Here is a 23,116-nt window from a genome sequence, read left to right as displayed (position 1 = left end):
CCACTGGGTAATGTAGTTCTTTGTGGTCCGGGCAGGGGATGGCGGAGGCGGGGCAAGAGGCGGATTTCTCTTCCTCGCCTGCGTCAGTCTCGGGCACGGGGCGGGGCTGGAGGACTAAGAGCCCCAGCACGTCCTGCCCCGCCGGAAGTGAAGGTGCGGGTCCGGCTGTGGGCTCTGAGAGGGTGAGGCGCGAGGAAATACCAACGCCGAGAATCAGTGGGGGCGGGTAGGGGACGCTGTAGCTGGGGCCATTGAAGGGGAGCCCTTGGGCCTGAAGGTTTTTTGTCAGGCGGTACTGCACTCCCCCGGAATACAGTGGATGAGGGGCGGGGACGCGCAATCGTGGGTAGTCTGGGGACCAGCAGTTAACCTAGCGGAGGAGGGGCGTGGCGAGTGGGCGAGGTTCTGGAAAGGGTCTCTTAGGAAGAGGTGAAGCCCTCCGGTTGGCTTATTTAGTAATCGGGCGAGTTAAAGACTAGTGTTCTCCAGCTCAATATGAAAACCCAAACTTAAGGGGAGGAAGGAGAGACAGGAGAGAGGGAAATGGGTGGTTTGAACGTGGAGACCTGGTTTCATCCAATCCCTTTCCTGCCTTTCTGTCCTTGCAGCCCCTGCGCGGATGGCAACAGTAGTTCTAGGGGGAGACACCATGGGCCCTGAGCGTATCTTCCCCAATCAGACTGAGGACTTAGGGCCACATCAGGGTCCTACAGAAGGAACTGGGGATTGGAGCAGTGAAGAACCTGAGGAAGAGCAGGAGGAAACAGGAGCAGGCCCAGCAGGCTACTCATACCAGCCCCTCAATCAAGACCCTGAACAAGAAGAGGTGGAACTGGCACCAGTGGGTGAGGGTGAAGATGGAGCTGCTGACATCCAAGATCGGATCCAGGTACCGTGAAGGAAATTGTTACTAAGCAGGTGAAACAGAATGTACCAAAAGCTGAACATGAATTATCTTTGTGGTTCTGCAGGCCCTGGGGCTTCATTTGCCAGACCCACCATTGGAGAGTGAGGATGAAGATGAGGAGGGAGCTGCAGCATTGAGCAGCCACAGCTCTATCCCCATGGACCCAGGTAAAAAAAACAAAACCAAAAATCTCATCCCTTCACCTAGAAATAATTACAAAGAAAACAGATTGGTTTAAATCCAGTAAGAATTGAGCATGGTGGTTCACGACTCAAGGCTATCCTGGTCTACAGAGGAGCCCTGTCTTGAAAAACCAAATACAACCCTACCTCCACACCCCCCCAAACAGGATCACTTTATTCCTAAAAAGTTTGTTAACTGAAATTTTCACAGAATCTAAGTGAAATGCCGTCTCACTAGACTTGAGAATGAGTAGACCTGGCAGTAACATGGAGTTGGTGAGGAGTTAGTGGTCCTGGGTGATTAACTAGGGGGAGAGGAACTGGTCCCATTATGTTCATTCCCTAACCAGCCTGTGGCTGTGCTTTCAGAACACGTAGAGCTGGTGAAAAGGACGATGGCTGGAGTGAGCCTGCCCGCACCAGGGGTTCCTGCCTGGGCTCGGGAGATATCGGATGCTCAGTGGGAAGATGTGGTACAGAAAGCCCTCCAAGCGCGACAGGCATCCCCTGCCTGGAAGTGACCCACAGAGAGAGCTGCCTTATTTCCCTATATTCCAAGCCAGGACCAGCACAGGACTAACTCTGGTTTTAACATCCATCGTCTTCCCATGTCCCTTTTCACACCAAGGCGAATAAGACCTCTCAGAGACCCACTTTATTCAGTTCTGTACATATGGGGACACTGGCCCAAGCCCAGCCCACCTTAGCATGTATCACTCTGTGGAGAATAAAGCACCCTGTGTACACAGCCAAAAGCCGCACTGCCTGTGCCCCTGAATCCTGGTCCAGTCTTCCCCAGTCCTTTGTGTTTCTGAGCGCCCAAAGGGTACAGGTGAGGGCCTGCCCAGCTTCAGCAAAAAACGAGATAAATAGGCATTTCAGGGAGCCATGCTTGGAGCACTGCTCCTGCCCCTCCTTTATAGCTCTGGGAACCAAGAGCACAAGGGAAAGCAGTCAGCCACAAGGTGGTCCCTTCCAAATGTATGATCCTAGGACTGCTGCTTGCCAGAGAGGGCAAGGCGGATGATTCATTCTCTACATCTTGGCCCACCAGGCCCTTTAGTGTCCATAACACTCTTGTCTGTCCCTCTGTGTTGTCTTAGTTAGGCATAGGATAAAAAGGAACACACTACCAACCCCTGCCTGCATAAAGCTAGGTCTCCGGGCCTATTTGTGCTGCTGGGATTGGTTTCCCTCCAGCTCTCCACTCCAGGGGCCAACGGAGCTTAACATGACTTTGGTGACTATCTCCTGCTGTACCCTGCAGGAAAAGGAGAGACACCTCAACTTCAGATGAGGATGAAGAGGAGAAGAGAAGAACATGTGATTCTGTGTGTATTTCTCAGACCAGTTTCAGGGAGCTGTGGGGTTAGGAGCAGGGGGACAGGCACCCCCGGGTTGTCTAAGCACTGAGCACTCAGTGCTCAGCCTGTCTGTACTAGCCACAGGGAGGCATGAACACATTTAGGGGAGAAGAGGGAGCACGCTGGGCATCCCTGCTTCCAGTGCCTGCATCCTCTAGAGTAGCCAGAGAGGTGCTGTTTGCCCCAGGTCAGCCAATAAGGAGCAGAGGGCGGAGGGCTGGGCTGTAACCCTGTGGGAAGGTGAGGGGGTCAGAGAGCCTCCTGGCTGGCAGTTAGAAACTCTTCTGCCCGCTTGTGTGCCTCTAGTGCCTTGATGGTATACACATCCTGTGGCAACTCTGACTTCCTCCGGAGCAGCACTTTGTCCTTCTTGATGTCCTTGAGCATCTGTGTACAGAGAGACAGGGATGGTGACCATGGTACCCAAGAGACTCATTTCCCATCACTGCTGTCCCAGCCTGACTCTTGCCCGTGTCCTCTCACCTGCACAGCCTCTGTTTCCACTGTTCTCTTCAGAAGCTGGATGTCCTCTGCTGTGGGGGTCTCTGTCTCCATGGAGTACACAGGGGGCAGTGGTGGAGGAGCTCGAAACATAGGGTACTGAAAGGACAAGGTATGGATAGACTGGGAGAAGCACGTCTGAGCCTCTCGTGGGCCTATTTGTCTCAATCTTCCTCCAAAGCGTCTCCCACAAGCTCAGGGCCAGGGCACAGAAGCCTCACCTGGGGATTGAGCCGGGCCAGCTCCTCAATCTTCTGCCACATTTCCTCTCTTTCCTTCATTCGGAACCGGCCCCTGAGGGAGAAGCAGTGGATTGTGATTGGGGACAGTGAGCTGAAAGTAGAAGGTAACAATCCTCTCAGGAGAGAGACACTCACTTCTGCTTCTCTGCCTTGTACTGTTGTGTACAATCATCAAACAGCTTCTGGTTCATTTCCATGAAGAGCTTCAGGGCATTGTAGATCAGTCCATGGATTGTCCTGCCACCCAGAGAAAGTTGGTGTTTAGGAGGCCAGAGCCTGCCATCAGTACCACAGTCCAGTCTGCTTGTTTCCAGGTGTCTCTGCCATTGTCTTTTCCGTTTACTGTTCCTGGTCACTAACCCGTACACTAGAAGCAGCTAACTCTTGACTAACTCATGTATTAAGAGCATCTGATGGTCTTTACAGACCCCATATGCCTAACCCTCCCGCGGCTTCCCAGTAACACAGAGGACTGTCAGCAGCACATTCACTAAGTCTGCTTTCAGCAAGAAAGCCCTTTTACAAATTGGACTCTTTTTAAGCATATCTCATAGTTCCCTCTAGCCTAGGATGTCTCGAGAGCTGTGTGATACAGGTCAGCTGCTTGGCACTTTGAGGATGTCTCATTAGCACTTTTTCTTGCCAGCCAACCCCTCGAGGTCCTACACTTAGTAGCATTTAGTGGGTACCAGCTCCACTTGCTGGATGTCCACGTGGGATCCATGCCTCCTGAGTTCTTCTGTACCCTCAGTGTGGAATACCCAGTCCTACCGTCAGTGACCCCAGTCCCGTACTTATTCCAGTGGCTTTTGGAGTTCCTGTAGAGAGCGGGAAACATGATGGGGAGGACGCGGGCAGCATTATCGCTGATCAGGCTCATGATATACTCATTGTTCCAGTAGTAGAGGGCACGCTCTGCCACCTGGCAAGAACAGTGGAGTTCAGTGGGCACTCCCCGCAGTTCTCAGGACCTGCCCTACCAAATCTGGGTGTCAGCTAGTCTGGTCTGACCTGGAAATGGGGGCTGGAGACACACTTGGCAAGCTGGCGGAACAGCGGCTCCATGACTTTGCTGAACTCCGAGGGTTCAATGACATCCAGAATCTCCTCTAGCTCATTCAGAAACATCACCTCCTTGGGGCTGTGGGTCTTAGGCCAAAACTTGAGAAGTCCCACAATCACCTGTGAAGATGACGTGAGGATAAAATTCTAACCTTGCTCAGTCCTCTGGGAAGCCCTTCTGTTGCCTTCCCCTCATCTACCCTCAGCTAGCCACACAGCTTCTCTGGGTTGGACCTGTTTCCTGAGGATATAGGTTTTGTTTCCCCTCCAAGAAAGCCACATTGCTCAGGCCTCCTGAGCATCTACGTAGAGCATTACTCAGTAGTTACAGACTGGAGCTAGGGGTGTTGTTGCTCAGTAATAAGGCCCTTGCCTGGGATGTACAAGGACTTAGGTTTGTATGTGGCCAATACAACAGACAACAGAAACAAAACCAACAGGTAGAGATGGGCAAGCATTGCTGATGACTGGAGCCCCCGAAGGGAAATTACCGGCTCAGTGAGACTGCTCTCCTTCTCCAGGAACTGTACCACACAGTATGCCAACTGCAAAAGTGAAATTCAGCTCTCAGTGACAAGATCCCCAAATGGAGGAGGTATAGGATTTACCACAACCACTCCTTTATGCTGACAGGAATCTCCCCTCCCCCTTGTCTCTGACACTCAGATAAGGGTTCCTCAGAGGAAGGCAGCTCACCTGAGGGTGGTACACACTCAGGGACTTGACTTTGTGAAGTGGAAGCAGGACTCGGATGAGAAACATCTTGTGCTCTTCCTTAAGGGGCAAGGCAAAGCCATTGATGATGCTAGAAGTCAAGGGCATCTTTAGGACGGAGCTCAGTGCGCCCATCCCCATCTGTAGCATCTGAGCTCCCCGCTCACCTGCCAAGGATCTCCAGGAGCTCTGCAATCCCATTGTGATGCTCAGTCTCATAAATGAACCTAAGGGAAGAAGGCCTTCTTGACACCACTCCTCCAGCATGCCACAGTCTTCCCTGCCTTCCTGTTTCCATCCCACCTCCACAGGGGTGTGCTGTGCTCCCAAGCCTGGGCTTATGGCCTCACCTGTAGAAGATGTGGTTGATCTGCCTACGAATATAAGCCCGGAGCCCCAAGAACTTGCCATAGATGCGATGCAAAATGGTCTTGAGGAAATCCCGCTCTCGAGGGTCTTCGCTGTCGAATAGGTCCAGGAGCTGGGAGCAGGAATGAAGAAAGGCAATGAATGAGGCAGCAGCCAGGGAAGGCGTGGGCTGGGTAACAAGGTCCTCTGGGGAATGGTGTCAGGTCTCATCTGGCTTCCCCAATGTGCTACCTGGGTGTGCATGTTTATCCCCCACTGAGTGAAGAGTTGCTTGCTTTTTTCCCTCTAGTTTCACTGGAAGTTTCTTTGGGAACTCTGCACCAGACACAGCTGAACTCTCAGTATAATCGGAATAAGGGGAAGAAGTGGGCAGGACACAGATGAAGGTATGTGGGATTACAGTTCATGGGAAGGGCAGGAACCTCAGACTCACAGCAAGTACAAACTTCTGGTCAATGTACTTCTTGGCTATATTTGGCTGGAAATCTGGAGACTCCAAGAAACGTAAGAAAAACTCATACACAAGCTGTGGAGAAAAAGAAGCTTCACTGAAATGTGACCCAAGGACTAGGCGATGCCCCCTTGCTGCAGGCTGAGTGAGTAACCCTGTTTCCTATAGCCAAATCCATCCTATCCCTTTGCCCCAGTACCTGGAGATGTGGCCAGGCAGCTTCCAAGGTAGGCTCATCTTCCTCAGGGTCAAATTCGGCTCCTGTGGGATTCGATGAAGGAGGCAGCGTCCGGAAGAGATTCACTGAAAACTGAGGCGTGAGCCCAACTTAGAACACTGTCTAGGCTTCCCCAGGGGCTCCCCCTGCCCCTTTGTGTCCTTTCCCTGTGCCCACCATGGTGACAGCCTCAGGGTAGATGGCCTCGGTGACAACATCACGGCTGTGGGTGATATACTCCACCATTTCATTGAGTCCTGCCCGCTTCACCTCTTTGAATTTGAGGTCACTGAGTGGGTCTGACACGAAGTCAAAGAGGACACAGCACTGGCGTAGCTTCTGGATGAACAGCTCCTCACGTTCCTGGGTTGGTGAATCTGTGGAGGCCTCAACAGTCAGGTGTGTGTCCTAATTGCTCCTGAAGACTTTCCCTTCCCACCCTCACCCCATTCTGCTCCCTGGGAACCTCACTCACAGTTGAACTTCTTACCTCTATAGTACACCCTTTCCCCAAAGACACTCCCAAACCAAAGCTCAGGGCCCAGAGGCCCAGTTTGCCAGCCCCTGGCTGGCTGTGAGTACCTTTCAAGGCAGGAAGTTTTTGTAGCTCCCGGTTCTTGCTGAGGTTGAAGCGGGAGGAGCTTTGGCGTCTTTCTTTCTTGACAATCTGGGGTCCCCCTGAGTACTTGATTTTGCTGAGTTGTGTTGGGGGTGGTGTGCTGTTGCTGGGTCGCTTGTTGGATGATGGTGGCTGAGACTGAGGCTGGGGCTGCGCCTGGGCATAAAAGAAATTTGTTGAAGCCTGCTCTCTAAAGAAGCCCTCTACACTTGCCTTGACCTTGTACCATCCCTACCCTATTCATGCTTGTAGAGAGGGAAGTGAGCCGTCCCTGCCCAGAAGACAGGCCAGGGACAGAGATATCACATCACAGGGAGGACAGATGGTGACAGGAATCAGAAACGTAGTTAACAGGGTGAAGGTCTAACCTAGTGGTACAGCGCTTGTCTTGCAAGGCTGAATTCAGTCCTCAGGATGGGAGGAAACAAAGGCTTGGGTGTAAGAGCTGACTGAGAGGAGACAGAGGCACCTTCTCAACAGTGGAAGCCTGAGGGCATTTGGGATGAAGCACAGTGAGTGGTCCATCTAACAGTCAGGAAATGTGTGTTACCTCACACTACTGAATGTTCTACACCGACAAGGTCAAACTTGGTAAAGATTTAGCTATTTCATGTATTAATATACTGTCGCTCTCTTCAGACGAACCAGAAGAGGGCATCAGATCCCATCACAGATGGTTGTGAGCCACCATGTGGTTGCTGGGATTTGAACTCAGGACCTCTAAAAGAGCAGTCAGTGCTCTTAACCACTAAGCCATCTCTCTAACTCCAAGAAATTCATTCTTGAGTCTTAGCACCTTGCCAGAAATTTAATTTAAAAAAAAAAAAAAAAAAAAAAAGGGACAGCGCACAACTACCTGCAACTCCAGGTCAAAAGATCTAATGGTCTCTTCAGGCCTGCATGGGCATCTCCATACTTCTGTCAGTACACAGATATGTGCATGCGTGTACAGATATACAGAATAAAAGGTTTAATTAAGGGAGCTGGGGAGATGACTCAGTAGTTAAGATCACTGACTGCAGTTCCAAAGGTCCCAAGTTCAACTCCCAGCAACCTCATGGTGGCTCACAACCATCTGTAATGGTATCAGATGCCCTCTTCTGGTGTGTCTGAAAACAGCAACAGTGTACTCATAAATAAAGTAAATATATCAAAAAAAAAAAAGGTTTAATTACACCACGAATGGTGGCACAAGCCTTTAATCCTAGCACCTGGGAGGCAGAAGCATGAGTTCAAGGCAAGCCCGGCCGACACAGCAAGTTCCAGGCCAGCCAGAGTTACATAGTGAGGAGATCTGGCTGGACCAATGCCTCAGCACTTAAGAGCACTGGCTGCTCTTCCAAAGAACCTCAGTTTGATGACCAGCACCCACATAGCAGCCCACAAATGCCTGAACTCCAGTCCCAGATCTAATGCCCTCTTCTGGCCTCCAAGGACACCAAGAAGGCCTGTGGTGCACATACATAATTACACACAGACAAAGCATACACACAACAATAGTAAATCTTTGTTTTTGAGACAATGTTTCTCTATAGCTCTGACTATCCTGGCCAAAAATCATAAATCTTTAAAAGCAAAAACAAAAACCTTGGGTATTCTGCATGCATGTTAGTTCCAGAATTGAGGAGAGAAACCCAAGGATCAGTAGTTCCCAAGCCAGCCTGGACTACAGAGCAAGACCTTGGCTTAAAACAACAAAAGCCACTAAACGTGGGGAGCTTGGTGGCACACACCTGTAAGTGACCTGTTAAGAGGCAAAGAAGGGGCTGGAGAGATGGCTCAGTGGTTAAGAGCGCTGAATGCTCTTCCAGAGGTCCTGAGTTCAAATCCCAGCAACCACATGGTGGCTCACAACCATCTCTAATGAGATCTGATGCCCTCTTCTGGTGTGTCTGAAGACAGCACCAGTGTACTCATATATAATAAATAAATCTTAAAAAAAAAAAAAGGCAAAGAAGAGAAGACTGAGCAACTGAGAGCCTGACTCAGTTACAAGGTGACAGGCACATAGCTCTGTGGCAGAGTATTTGCCTAGCCCTAAGTCCAGTCACCAGTACAAAAATGAATGAATGAATAAAAGCAAATATAGAAAGCCGTGTTCTGTCTGTACACAAGAGAATGGAAGGGAACAGAATCCAGTAGAGGCCAGTGGGTCGAGTGTGGCTTGTTAGCACTTTGGTCATCTGGTGCTCTCTGCTTCAAACAACCCTAGAGAGCTCGTTTGGATGGTAACACAAAGAAGGGGACAGAGTAGACACCGTACACTCCTGTTGTGACCAGCAATGAGGCATTGCCATTTCAGACAGTGCAAGGTGCCCTGGTCTCTGGGGAATCCCTTTCTACAAGGTCAGGCCTTGAGGGAAGGAAGGAGGCAGGCGTCTGGGAACTCAGTGGGTTTGAATGCTTAGGCTCTTGTACCACACCTCCAACTCTAATCTGTGGAGCTTAATGTTCAAGAACATACTAAAGAACAGCACTGGGAGGTGGTGCACACTTTTCATCCAGCACTTGGGAGGCAGAGGCAGGCAGATCTCTGAGTTCCAGGACAGCCAGGGCTACACAGAAACACTGTCTCACAAACAAAAAGAACACACTAAGCCTAGCAGATTTGTTTATACCTGTAATCCATATCCTCAGTATTTAGTCTGAGGTAGGAGGGTGGCCAGCTTGGGCTAAAAGACCATTTAAAAAACAAAACAAAAAACTATAAGACATGGCTCAGTGGTTAAGAGTACGTACTGCCTTTTAAAACTCTTAACTTTATGTGCATTTGTGCTGCACATATGTCTGAGTGAGGGTTCCCTGGAACAGGAGTTGCAGACACATGTAAGCTGTTGTGTGTGTTCTGGGAACTGGAACTGGGTCCACTGGAATAACCACTGAGCCATCTCTCCAGCCCCGAGAGTACTTACTGCTCCTTCCCTCTGATACAGAGCACTGGAATCTCAGTGCCCACATCAGGCAGCTCACAGATGCCTCTATCCTGGAACTCTATCTGAAACCCTCCTTTTAGCCTCCGTGGGAACTTGTACATAAATATGCAACACGCATGCATGTACATGCAGACACAGGCACACGCAAACGGATGGAGCCCCCAGTCTGGAAGATGCGGCTGAGCACAGCGCCTCCAACAGCCTACGGTAAGAACAGAGGCAAGCAGCACCTGGCGCTCAGCGGCTGCCTTGTAAGATCTATTGCTCTTGCTGCTACACCTGCTACCTCCGTACCTGGGTCCTACGAATGCACCCTGGAAATGCCACCCCAAGCCAGCCCACTCAAATGCTCCTTTGAGTCCACTACCCCCTTTGCATGAAAAGCCAAAGAACAAGAAGTCACTGGGTCTTTCAGAAGTCACGCCTCTCTAAAAAGCTGACTCAGCTCATGATGGTCCTTCTGAGCTCACCTCAACCTCCAGTCTGTTCTACTGTCTCTGTGACCACTCACTCCAGTGACGCATCTTCCTTAGTTTTTTTTTTTTTTTTAGTAGTCCCACACACACACCTGCGCTGATAGGGTTTCTTTATGTAGCTTTGGCTGTCCTAGAACTCACTTTGGGACTGGAGAGATGGCTCAGTGGTTTAAGAGCACTGACTGCTCTTCCAGAGGTCCTGAGTTCAATTCCCAGCAACCACATGGTGACACACAACCATCTGTAATGGGATCTGATGCCCTCTTCTGGTGAGTCTGAAGACAGCTAGCTAGCTAGATAGATAGGGAGAGGGAGAGAGGGAGAGAGGGAGGAGAGAGAGAGAGAGAGAGAGAGAGAGAGAGAGAGAGAGAGAGAGAGAGAGAGAGAGAGATCTTAAAAAAAAAAAAGCAGCCTCTGCCTCCTGAGTGCTGGGACCAAAGGGCTGGCCCTACAAGGCTGTTCAATGGATCCTTTTGCCCCAGCTTCCAGGGTGGCAGCACTGTGGCTGTGCTTGGTCTATCTGTGTGTCATCTCCTTCAAATAGAGCAGTGCTGTCAACCTTCCTGATGCTGCAGCCTTTAATACAGTTCCTCATGTGTGGTGACCCTCACCATGGATTATTTCACTGATACTTCAGAACTATAGTTTTGCTATTGTTATGAATCATAATGTAAACATTGGTGGTTTCTAATGGTCTTAGGTGATCTCTGTGAAACAGTTATTCTACCCCAAAGGAGTCATGACCGACAGGCTGAAAACCATTGAACTGTAATGAATTTGAGAGCCAGGACCCTGGCTTGTAACCCTCTGAGTACTCCTAGAGGTGGAATCATGAATGTTGGGTGAGCAGGAACCAAGCTTCCTCCCTACAGGCCTTCCCATCCTACCTCCAAAGACCTTAGAGTAGTGGTTCTCAATCTGTGGGTCTTGACCCCTTTGAGGGTCAAATGACCCTTTCCCAGGGGTCACATCAGATATTTATCTTATGACTCATCACAGTAGAAAAACCACAGTTATGGATTATCAATGAAAATAACGTTATGGTTTGGTCCCCACAGCATAAGGAACTGTGGTAAAGGTGGCAGCATTGGCAAGGGTGAGAAGAAATGGAGTAGACCAGGATCTGTACTGCAGCAGCAGAGTAGAGTAAGGGAAAGAACACAGGAAGACACAAAGCAAAGTAAGGTTTCAGGAGAACTCAGGGTTATGTGGATAAAAATAAAATGTCCGACAGCCAATGACTAAAGGCCCCTCTCTAGGTCTGCACTGCCTTGTGCTGCTGAGGAGGCCGAGCAACCAGTGAGCTGCCTGCTTCATCTCACTGGGTCCTTCCAGGCTTTTGTTTTGCTTTGTGTGTGATATGTGTAGGCACATGTCCATGTGTGTGAGCACAGATGACACTGGATGTGTAAAGCAGTGCATCGGATGTCAGATGACAGCAACTTGACAGCTTCTTGCCATCTACCTTGTCTGAGGCAGGGTCTCCTGTTCACTCTGCATTGGCCATGCTAAAATGGCCTGTGAGCTTCCAAGAAGTCTCTTGCCTCCACCTCCCATTTTGCTGAGGCCCACTAGCATTGTGGGAGTGTGGCACCTCCTCAGCCTTTCTATGACTCTAAGGGTGGAACCCGCCCTCATGCCTGTGCTTATCTACTGAGCCATGTGCCTAGCCCCAACTCTACTGTCACAAGGGCCACTGGCAGGATCCAATGCAGGAAACAGCTGAGAGACACCAGCCAGCTCAGCTAGCAAAGGCCCAGACTGCCCCAGCCCAGTGAGGCGTCTCCTGTGTCTCCCCTTCACGGGCTTGTCAGAAAGCAAATGTGTGGCTGCATCAGCCACTTACTTCACACTGGAGCACTTACTCCAAACCCTCCCATGTCTTCTAATGTCTCTCCACTGTCCTGGGGAGGGTAGAAGACACACTGCCAACTGCAGCCACCACAAAGATATCTGACCTATGGCAACCCAGCAGTTCTGCCTTCCAACTGGACTTTGTCCTGTCTAGGCCTTCAGAGGAGGCCTTCATGTACCCCGCCTCTACTTCCCAAGTGTGTGCACTACCACACCAGTTTATGAGACACTGGGTATAGAACCCAGGGCTTTGTGCATACTAGGCAAGCCCTCTACTAACTGAGCTACCTCCCTAACCCCAACTGTAAGAAATACTCTAACAGGAAGATGAAATATAAAGTTAGTAGAAAGGAAGCTGGGCAAAGGGGTACAAGCCTATTCCTAGCTATGCAGGAGACTAAGGCAGATGGATCAAGTTTTCAGCCAGCCTGGTCTATACAAGCAAAACCATATCTCAAAATTAATTACTAACTGCACCAAACATGGTGGTTTATATCCATAACTCCAGCACTCAGAAGGCAAAATTGAAAATGTCACTGTGGGTTGAAACCAACCTGGGCTACACAGCAAGACTTTAGTGCAAAACACAACAAGGGCTAGCAAGGTGGTTCAGTGGATAAAGGCACTTGTCCCCAAGACTATAGCTGAATCCCCAGGACCCAAAATGGTAGAAGGACAGAATCAACTCCCATGAAGCTGCCCTGTGACCTCTGTGCAAACATACAATGATACATACATAATAAATACATAAATAGATGTAATTGTTGTAAAAAAGCACAGATTGCATGCTGTATCTACTGTATCATGAATTGACTGGTTTGATAAATGAAGGCCATTTTAGTTTAAACCTGGAGATCTATAGAGGCATCCTCTCCCACTGTGACATCTAGAGCTCCCGCTAGCCGAGTTTAATTCTTCCCATCCTCCCTTTCTTCTCTAAACATCTCGCTCAGCATAAAAGAGGAAAGGTGACTAGGACATGGCCCTTGTCTTCAAAGAGCTCAGAGAGACTGGCAGGTGGAGCAGCCACAGAAGCAGCTGATGGTGCCTTGGAAATACCAGAGCAGAGAACACAGAGGCCATGGAAACAGGATGGCTTATGAACTGCCTAGAAGAATTAGGGAAGACATCGCTCAAGAGGTGACTTAAAAAAAGATTTATTTTTAGTGTGTGTATGTGTGTGTGTGTGTGTGTGTGAGAGAGAGAGAGAGAGAGAAAGAGAGAGAGAGAGAACTATGATCCATCTCTTCCATCCCTGAAGGGGCTTTGATTCAGCTCAGAGGATAAAGCTGAGTTAAGTAGCAAACACAAGAGGACAATAGAGCAGGCTGAGGACAGTGGAACTGCAGGAGGAGCTGTGTTTGGAGGGGCTGTGTTTGGAGGGGCTGTGTTTGGAGGGGCTGTGTTTGGAGGGGCTGTGTTTGGAGGGGCTGTGTTTGGAGGAGCTTCCTGGCTCAGGGTCTGGACTTCGAGGGGACAGTAAGCAAGGTAGGTGTTAGAAAAACAAAATGGAGCCAGAAAGGCTATGCACTTTGGCTTTTAACTTTGGGAGATGCCAAAAATAATTTTATTGTTTTTAAACAGGGTCACACATTGTATCCTGGGTTGGAACTTATAAAAGTGCAGACCAGGCAGGCCTGGATTCATAGAAATCATCCTGCCTCCGCCTTCCCTCCATAGTCTAGGGCTACAGGATGCATGAGCACACCTGGTTCCAATTAGACTTTGCTGGGTTTGTTTTGTTTTGAAGCAGCTTCTCTCTCTGTAGCCCTAGCTGGCCTCAAACTCATAGAGCTCCACCTGCCTCTTTGGATTACGTTGCAGGCCACCAGGCCCGGCTCAAATTAGTTTTCAGGTGGAGAGCTTGCCTGAGGGTACAGCTTAGTGGTAGAACCAGCTTTGCATGAGTGACACCCAGGGTCCCATCCCCAGTCCTGGAAAGAAAAAGGAAAAGACTATAAAACCCAGAAGGTTGAAGGGTAACAACTGTGGCCATGGAGCTGAGTGGGGAGAACGGACCATTCCTCAGGACAAAAGGCGGGACACAGTGAGCCTCACCTGACCCTCTCAAAGCCACTTTCCTTTCCAATCTCACACAAAGCATCCTTCAGCCCTAGCTCTGCCATTCTTTCACTCCGAGACTCCAGTTCTTCTAAAAAATGGGGGTGATAAGAGAAAGATCCTGGGGGAGTGCAGTGACAGTTAAGTGTGCATACACAGTATCAGGTAGTGTGCAGCACATCCACAGGGTTGAGCAGTGTCCTGCCCAACTGCGTCTGCCCTGAATCTCTGAGTGAGACTTTACCTGGAATAGGTTCTTTACAGGTAGACATAATCAAATGGAAATGACCCCTAATGACTGGCATCCTTTTAAAGAGAAAAGTTCAGATAGACCAAGACACACGAGGAAAATGCTGTGAGGAGGAGCTCTGTGGTGCATCTAGAAGACAAGGAGAGCCAGACTGCCGAAAGCCAATGGAGAGAACAGAACAAACCTTTTCCTAGAACCTCAACACAGGACTAGCCGATGGCCCACAGAGTACAGTGTTTGCTACACAGTCACAAAGACCGGAGCCCCTAGGCCAGGCGTTCTCCCCTGCCTGACACTGCCACCCTTTAGCACAGTTCTCCTGTTATGCTGATCCTCAACCATAAAATTATTTGTTGCTGCTTCACAACTGTAATTCTGCTACCGTTATGAATTGTAATATAAATGTCTGATATGCAGGACAGCTGATATGTGACCCTGTGAAAGGACTGCTGACCCACAAGCTGGGAACCACTGCTCTGGAGCAAACTGGCTAGTCTGACTAGTTTCAAAATGGCCAGCTCTCGGTTCAGGGAGAACACACATATATAAGGTACAGAGAGATCAAAGAAGACATCAAAATAAGACAGCAGCAACTGAGGAGGGCATCCGACGTCAGCCTCAGGCTCTACACACACATTCAAACTAAAGAGACCGATGAGGTGGTTTAGTGTTTGTAAAGGGCACTTGCTACTGAGCCTGGTGACCTAAGTCTAATCCCTAAGTCCTACTTGGTGGGTGGAAAGAAGCAACTTCCAAAGTCTGACCTCTACCAGTGTATCATGGCACAAATGCTGGAGTCCAAAAAAAAAAAAAAAAAAAGGGATGCAGTCTCATAAATGAACCAGGGCGGCCTTGAACTCAGAGATCTGCCAGCCCCTGCCTCACCAAGTGCAAGAATTAAAATGAGCACAACCACACTCCATCCCAAATGTATGCTTGTTTGTTTTTGTTTTTTCAAGACAGGGTTTCTCCTGTAGCCCTAGCTGGCCTGAAACTCACTATGTAGACCAAGCTAGTCTCAAACTTTCAGAGATCCGCCTGTCTCTGCCTCCCAAGTGCTGGGATTAAAGCCACCACCACTTGGCCCCATCCAAAATTTTTAAGTCTACCTAAAAGGACCTCAGAAGCTGGGGCAATGTCTCAGAAGCTCTTGCAGAGGAACCTGAATTCAGTTCCCAGAACGGATGGATAGCAAGTAGCTCACAACAGCTTGTAACTCCAGTTACAGGGGATCTAACACCTGGACTCTGCAGGTATCTGCATACATGTATATATTCAAATAGACACACACACCCCTCAGGGCATGCCTTTTACGCTACACCTGACTTCATAACTGTAAGATAATTAATTTCTCCTGTCCCAGACAACATAGTATATGGTAATCTGTTTTGGAAACTTGAAAAACTAATACAAAATAACTGCTCAATAAAAGTAAATGCTACCTGCTCTGATTGTTAGGATTAACTGAATAACACTTATGAAAATGCTTGACACACCTTGAGTAGCTCTGAATTCTACACTAGAAAAGGGGGCAAGAGAGAGCTATGATAAACAGTACTTTAAACCCTTGGCCTCAGGGATGGAGACACAGCTCAGCAGTTAAAAGCACTGACTCACCCAGGTTTGGTTCCCAGCAGCCACATGGCTGCTAACAACCTGTAACTCCTGTCGGGGGATCTGATGCCCCTCTCTTCTAACCTCCACAAACACCAGGCATGCCTGTGGCACACAGACACACCTGTAGGCAAAACATCCATCCATACACATAAAAATACAATAAAATAAAAAGACCACCGTCTCATAAGCTGTCCCCAATTTTTCAGCATCTCTCTGGGCCCATCCATGAGTACCTTCCTGAAAAGTCATGACGTAAAAGTCCTGCAGCTGGAGGGCTTTCCATAAAACAGAACTCCATGTTCTCCTTTTCTAGAGTAACTAAGACCAAGACCACTGATCTGAGCAGTCCCCTCAGAAGACCTGGAGAAACATGGTGGTCAGGCACTGCATGCTTCTAGACCTCACCCTGCCTTCATTCCCCACTTACCAAGTGAAGGAACTGCCCAGCCCGAGACCTCACCCCTTCCCTCCCTCCCTAGCTTGCCATATTCAGAAGTCCCAGGCAGGTACGAGCCTCCTGAAGCTCCCACACCAACAAGCAGGGAGTTCATCAGAAATTGTTTAACTAGTTATGAAGTGCAACCAAGAACTGGGGACCAGAAGAGAACTCGCAGGGTCCCTGACCATGCCCTGGGGACTATGGCATACGGTCAAGGCAGGCTACTCACAGCTGATGATAAGCAGCGTGCCTAGTAACTAGAAGAATGGCAGACAGTGTTTGAGGAAGGCCTGTTAAATCCTCTCAGTCTGTCTGACTGGGTTTTGTTGTTGTTGTTGTTAGCTTGTTCTAGTTTTGGTTTGAGACAGGGTTTCTCTTCTAAAGAGTGCTGGCTGTCCGGGAACTCCCCAGGCTGGCCTAGAACTCACAGAGACCCCTCTGCCTCCCAAGTGCTACAATTAAAGGCACGCACAACCCCTCTACCATCCCCCTTGCTGTTTAATAGTGACCACTCACTCTCAACTACTTTCACAGTGAGTCACCTCTGAAAGGGAGAGTGAGCCCTGAGGGTGTGTGTGAGTGTGCAGGTGTGAGGCAGATGGCCGCACACAGCACCTTGTGATAAGGACCAGTAGAGACTGCAGATCACTATTTAAGCAGACCCCTCCCTCAGCTATAGTCTTCATTGCTCGGCTGTGGTTTTTAACTGCCGGGGTCCGAAAATCAGGCAAGAAACCTAGCCTCGTTCTTCTGATTACATTGCAAGTCCTAAAACAGTGACCAATGTAAATGCAAGTCACCGATGTCAATCAATCTCCTTTCTCAAAAGCCCAGCCAGTAACTAAAACTTCTGCTTCCTGAACAGTTGAGAGCAGGAAGGAAAAAGCAGAGAAGGTATGGCAGCAGCCCCCACACATTCACAAGGCTGACCAGCACAGTATCCCAGGGACCATACCACAGATGCTCGAGGACAGCCCTCAACTTCCCTAAGCCCTCTACTCTCTGGCTGTCTTGTTTCCCTGTTTATTGCTTTATAGCTCTAGACTGCTGACCTCTGCCCAACACTGTCCTTTGGTCACAGAGACCAGAAGCAGTGGCCCCAGCCCCACCCAGATCCATATCAAAGTAGCCTGTCATCCTCCGAGGCACTATAGACTTTTCCCCTTTCGGCCAGGCCCACAAACCTCCCAGGCCCCAGCCCCCACTCCCACTCCCACCCCCATCCCCTTATTTGCTGTGCAACACAAACTGGCCCAAACTTGAGATTCTCAGCTTCTCAAATGATGAGTTCATAGGCATGCATAAGCAGAACCCACATCTTTCCCTTTTTTGCCCTGAGAAAGTTGTGTGTGTGTGTGTGTGTGTATCACGCACACAGACAGACACACATACACACACACACACACACACACACACGCACGCACGCATACTGAAAATTAAGCCCAAGGCCTTAAGTATACTAAGAGTAGCCTCCACTACTGGTGACTATTGATGACTTCTTTTTCCCTAGCCAAGGAAAAAGAAGTCATCAATTTCAAAAGTGGCAGACAGAAAACAACTTCCAGGGGGAATCAAAGGAATTTGAAAGAATTAGAATACATATTTGTTCTACACCCGCCAAATCCTGCTCAAGAGCAGTGGAAATGAGCTGTCCCTTCTCAGCTGTAGAAGCATCCCTCCCTTCTGCCCAGTGACTGTCCCCCTCAGACCCTTCCCCACAGCCATCAAGGAGCTAACATCTTTTGGAACAACAGGACCACGTGGACATCCTTACCTCATCTGTGTTCTCCCCTCCACCATCCTTGCTTGAGCTGCTGGGCTTGGCTGTGCCTTTGGCAAGCTTGGGGGGTTCCTGCTGGGGGAAGATGGAGTTAGGGTTAGTAGAGGCCAAGAGAAAGGACAGGCCTTGCCTGAACCTCGTAATTCTTTGTTTTTTGAACTGGGGATCAGACTAAGGATTCGCTGTGCTATACAAGCACTCTACCACTGAGCTGTGTCTCCAATCCCTCCTAGTCTTTAACTATGCACCATCCAACTGAGTCAACTAAAACCTACTGTATCAGCTGGGCACGGTGGCACATGCCCTTCATCCCAGCCATTTGGGAGGCAAAAGCAGGCAGTTTGAGCCCAGTGTGGTCTACAGTGTGAGTTACTGAACAGTCAGGGCTACACAGAGAAAACCCTGTCTCAAAAAAAAAAAACCAAAAATAAGTAAAAACTCTACTGTCTCAACCCTGGCTTCAGGCCCTCCAGGGAGCTTAGGTTCACAATTATGCATGACAGTGTTCATGTCTCTTCTGAAGCCCTCAGTCAGGAAAGAGCTGAGGTGAGATGGCATCAGGGGACAAGCTGGTCAGTCCAGCTTCTGGGCAACTTGTCAGAGGTGCCCAAGGCTTCCTCGCTAGAGCAGAGCAGAAACCACCTCTGTCCCCTCGGGGTTGGTGACATAAGTAGCAACCAACCAAGAGGGTGCTATTGCGTGGAACAGGATGCTAATGGTCCAGAAGCATCCCACCCAAAAACATTCAGAGCGCCCCAGGCAACAAGCCTGGGATGGAGGTGAAGTCCTGAATTGTTAACAAACTGTGAGCACCAATCGAAAGGTTCCCTTGGGAACCTGGCAACTGGCTCAGAGCCCTGGCTTGTCCAGCATCTCTTCCCATGCTCTGGGCCAAAACAAAAGCAACCACACAGGGACAGGATGGGGAGAATTGGAAAGAGGCTTGAGGATGTAGCTCTGACTGCAAGCGCAACACTAGTCAATGCTGTGGCCCAGGATGCAGGTCTCAGACCTTCCAGCCGGGTGACAGACCTGGTGGCAGACCTGTGTGCAGCACATGGCTGGATGGTACCAAGTTAGAGTCTGGTTGAGTCGTGAGCACGTGCCTGTGGAAGGGGCAATAAGAAATTCTAGCATTTCTTAAAGGGAAACGCAGCCCACTCTAGCAGTGTAAAAGCTCAGCCTGAGATGCAACAGCTGCAGCAACTGTGACGTTGACAATAGAAGGGAAGAGCAGAAGGTGGGGGAGCCAGAAGCTTAACCGGCAGTGGAAGGGCTGCCGCGTGCAGCAAAGACACAACTCAAGAGGCACGAGAGAAATGGGCTGACGTCCACAGAGGACAGACTGAGGCCAACGAGGATGGATTTTTCTCACGGTGTAGTTGCGTGGAAACAGACTGCCCAGTGAGGCTGAAAGCTCCCAGTCACAGCATTTGAGCAGTGCTGGATGACCTCCCCCCTAAGGCTGCAAAAGGATTCAAGCCTCAGATGAGAGCTGGACTGGAGGACCTTGGAAATCACTTCCAGCTCTGAGAGTCTGCAATTCAACAGCAGCCAAGCCCCTTCAGTAAGAAGTATTAAATCAAATGATTGAGACTGTGGGGCAAACTGATCTCAGGGAGAAGAGTTCTGTGTGGGCTGGAGCAGGTGGGGAGGCTTTCTCGGGGTGGAGAGGGATGAGGAGCAGCTCGAAACTCTGCCTAAGGAGGAAGGGGCTCCTCTGGGCTGAGCACTCTCCCCGCTGCCTACTGACCAGGCTGGCCACACTGACTCCTGTCAATTGCTCTCAGTAAGTGGTGGACAGAAAAAAAAAAAATGCAGCCAGGACCCAGCACCAAAGTGACTGACAGCACACAACAGACCCTCTAAACAAAGCTAACCCATTGCCATCCGAGGCTGGTCTCTCTGCTTGATCATAAGCCGCCTAAGCTTCTTGTACCCCTCCACCCACCTTATGGCACTCAGCACGACGCCCGAGACACATTTCTCAGGGAATGTGCCTGAGAGATTCAGCTGCCTTGGTTGTGTGGGTGTGAGTGGGTGTAGGGAAACTGGGCCCACGAGCCTTGCTCCCTGTCTTCTGAAGAACAGGTGAGACACACACACTGTGGCCCAGCCCAGCTGTCGCATGACAGGAGGCATTGGGCTTTCGAGCCAGCACTGTTTTGAGCTCAACTCTTACTACTTATGTGTGGGTGGGTGAGGAGGTAACAAGCCTCTCCCGGCCTCCTTTTCCTTACCTATCAAACAAAAACAACCATAGGACCCACTTCCCTTAGCCCAGTGTCTGGCACAGAGAATCTGAATACCGTTAATACTGTTACTATGAACAAGAAAGTGGGAGGGGACAGGGATACTTCATGCAGGGGGGGGACCTAAATTCAATCGCAGAAGAAAAGAATGCTCATCTCACCAAAGACTGAGTCAGCGCCAATCTACTAAGCACCTACTGTGTGTAAAGGACACACCAAACCTGCACACACTTTCGTTAGTACCTCAGGAAGGACAAGATGTGGCCAGAGTTCGTTCCCACCCAAGGCTGAACACAAAGTCTGTGAAGCTGGCCCAAGTGAATGAAGGCCCAGGAAAGACTTCGCCGAGGAAGCAGTGAAGGATAGTGAGGAAGAAAGGGACAGGTGACAGATGAGCAATAAGGAGCCTCCACCCACCTGCCTTTGTGCCTCCATCCTGGTACACCTCAGTCACACTGTCATCTCTCTCCCCCTCAGAACCTGAAGGAGGCCAAATGCAGCCCAAAATCCAGTGCAGGAGATTAGCTCTCATAAAGGGATCCAGGGCTGCTTCATGCCTCCCAATCCTTCCGGTGTCCTTTCTCAACCAAATGGCTCACAGCCGGAGGAAGTCTAAGAATGTGCCCTCTGATTCTCCATCACCCGCTAGGCAAAGGCTACAGATGGGACAGGATCTGGTCCACAGACTAGAAGCTACAGAAGCTTATGGAGATCACTTCTCCTTCTTCGGAACTCCACAGCTCAGTTCCCAGCTTTAGCTATCTTGAATGCACAGTTTCTACAGCTAGCTGGCGCACACTGGCAAGCCCACTCCCCAAGGACAAGACCCGGGTAGGGCACACGACTCTAGGATACCATCACCGGTCCTATGCTCTAACTCTCGGACGGAAAAGTTACAGTAACAGCCCATAACCAGAGCCACCTGGCAAACACACCACAGCTCCAGAATGAAGAGTTTGATTGACAAGGTTAGAGAAGGTAGCCCAGCATCAACCAGAGTGAGGAATGAATGCGTTCCACCTCTGGGGTTCTCAGAAGAGGGGACCACAATACCCGGCCAGGGGCCAGCCCCGAAGCGGGTATTCCAGCTCCAGTTAAGGCTGCATCTCAGAAGAACCACGGATCTCAGCAAACAAAGGGTAGAGAAAGGCAGGGAACAGGTGAGGGTGGTTTGGAGGCAAAAGACAGTGAAAGAAGGCAACATCCAGAAACAGCCTGTGCGTCTGGGAGTGTAGCTCAATGGTACTGCACATGCTTAGCAGGGCCAAGACCCCAGGTTTGCTCTCGAGCACTGCAAATAAAGAAATGTCCCGTGTAAGGACACTACAACCAAGTGTGCATGTCCAGGGTGGCTGAGTGCAGGATGAGAAGAAAACCAAACACAACAGGGCAGATTTCTACTTTAATGTGTCCCAAAGAAGAGAGAAACCCTGTCCTGGTGTACAAAAGGAAATGCATAGGTTATCCTAAGGAATACAGGGAGGAGCCTCTGCAGATTAGAAACCCAGTCTTGTCTAGGGTGAACATGTAAGACAGCTAATGCCAGCTAGGCACTTGCACAGAAGAGCCCTCCAAGTCGGGAGACCTGAGATTGCAGCTGGGCCTCCAGCAGGATGTGTGACCTTGGACAAGTCCCTTCCCCTGACACGGCCTCAGTCTCCTCATCTGTGCCACTAGGATACTAGACTGCATGTGCTCAAAAGCTCCCTTCCAGCACCGACGTTCCGGGGTTCCATCAGCAGAAGGAAGGGCTCGGTCCGGGCTTACAAGTTTGTGTGTAAAGGAAGACTCGAGGGAGGGGCCTAGGCCAGATTTGGGCGGAGGAGAGAAAAAGCGGAGCGGTTCTAGGTCAGGGGCTTGTCGTGGAGAAGGGACTGTACTGAACTGTGGAGAGGCCGTCTTTAAGCTGGTGAGGCAAAGAGGGAAGGGGTTGCACAGGGCGGGGGTGGGGGGAGTACTGGAGGGAGATGCGGTCTTAGATGAGGACTGTCCCAAACCCGTGGGGGATCAGGGACAGAGGAAGGCGGGGAGAAAAAGCAAGGGAGTGAGCTGGGAGTGGAGCATATCTGGAGGGGGCCGGGGGTAGGAGCAAAGAGGAAGGGAAGAGGAATAGGTGGGGGGAAATCTGTCCGGGCAAAGACAGAGAGCTGTCCCAGCTGCTGCACGGGCTGGGGGGTGCTTCCAGCCGCGCGGCCCTGGGGCTGGCCGCGGGAGTGCTGCGGGGGGCCGGACCAGAGAGGGTCAGTCTGAGGCTGTCCCGGGCCTGCCTCGGGCCCCTCCCAGAGCTGCGCGCAGGCCCAGCGGCGGAGGCGCGAGAGGAAAGGCCACGCTCACCTTATCCTTCTTCAGTTTATAGGGCATCTCGGCCGGTCCACACCTGGCCCGGCTCCTGCGGCCCCGCTCCGGCTCCGGCTCTGCTCGGCCGCACTCGGCCCGCTCGGCGTCTCTTCGCCACCGCCTGCGCGCTGCGCCCGGGCCGAGCGGTGGCTGCGCTTCCGATTGGCCCGAACTCTTACAAACCTGCCTGACAACGAGGCGCCGCCTCCTCGGATTGGTCATTGGAGCCAAAGCAGCTTCCCTTTTTTCTCATTGGAAAGAAAGAGTACAAACCGCCAGGGTTCGGCTCCCAGAATTGGCTGGAGCGGAAGATCCCGCCCTAAAAGGGGTCGGGCTTCGTGGAGGAGGCGGGGCCATGGGGAAACCCGAGCTTGGCTGGCAGAGCTGCACTCCGGCGTAGCCTTGTGCGTCGTCCTCTGCTATTCTTCAGTCCTTTGAGCTCTGCTCCTTCCCTCCAGAAGTAGCTCTCACGTTTTCCCCTGCTCTTTT

The 23,116-nt window shown here is 50.5% G+C and overlaps 2 protein-coding genes across 5 annotated transcripts; one reads left to right on the top strand and one right to left on the bottom strand.

Moving 5' to 3' along the window:
* Nucleotides 1-38: 38 nt before the first annotated feature.
* MEA1 (male-enhanced antigen 1) lies at nt 39-2,632 on the top strand (the record flags this gene model as incomplete). 3 transcript variants are annotated; one of them, XM_080917044.1, is made up of 4 exons in its annotated part: nt 39-153; nt 609-889; nt 972-1,074; nt 1,459-2,632. In XM_080917044.1, 4 exons carry the CDS (start codon nt 39-41, stop codon nt 1,608-1,610), a joined length of 651 nt encoding a protein of 216 aa, XP_080773170.1. In that variant the 3' UTR covers nt 1,611-2,632. The 3 variants fall into 3 exon arrangements, with proteins under 3 accessions (XP_080773170.1, XP_080773171.1, XP_080773172.1); XM_080917045.1 differs by having other exon boundaries at nt 83-182; nt 1,459-1,830; XM_080917046.1 differs by lacking the exon at nt 39-153 and adding an exon at nt 255-292 and having other exon boundaries at nt 1,459-1,839.
* Nucleotides 1,723-22,774, bottom strand: PPP2R5D (protein phosphatase 2 regulatory subunit B'delta). Of its 2 annotated transcripts, none has more exons than XM_080917042.1 (16): nt 22,625-22,774; nt 18,033-18,110; nt 6,592-6,784; nt 6,187-6,386; nt 5,992-6,102; nt 5,775-5,867; nt 5,323-5,453; nt 5,140-5,199; nt 4,955-5,063; nt 4,750-4,803; nt 4,208-4,378; nt 3,991-4,118; nt 3,332-3,433; nt 3,176-3,248; nt 2,937-3,053; nt 1,723-2,840 (listed from the first exon to the last, which is right to left on the bottom strand). In XM_080917042.1, the coding sequence occupies exons 1-16, from the start codon at nt 22,649-22,651 to the stop codon at nt 2,703-2,705; spliced, it is 1,785 nt and encodes a 594-aa protein (XP_080773168.1). In that variant the 5' UTR covers nt 22,652-22,774; the 3' UTR covers nt 1,723-2,702. The 2 variants fall into 2 exon arrangements, with proteins under 2 accessions (XP_080773168.1, XP_080773169.1); XM_080917043.1 differs by having other exon boundaries at nt 18,033-18,113; nt 22,625-22,751.
* Between the last annotated feature and the right edge of the window lie 342 nt (nt 22,775-23,116).

The sequence above is a fragment of the Micromys minutus genome, assembly GCF_963924665.1.
Source record: "Micromys minutus genome assembly, chromosome: 5".
NCBI classification, from domain to species: domain Eukaryota; kingdom Metazoa; phylum Chordata; class Mammalia; order Rodentia; family Muridae; genus Micromys; species Micromys minutus.
This window is presented reverse-complemented; position numbering and strand designations above follow the sequence as displayed.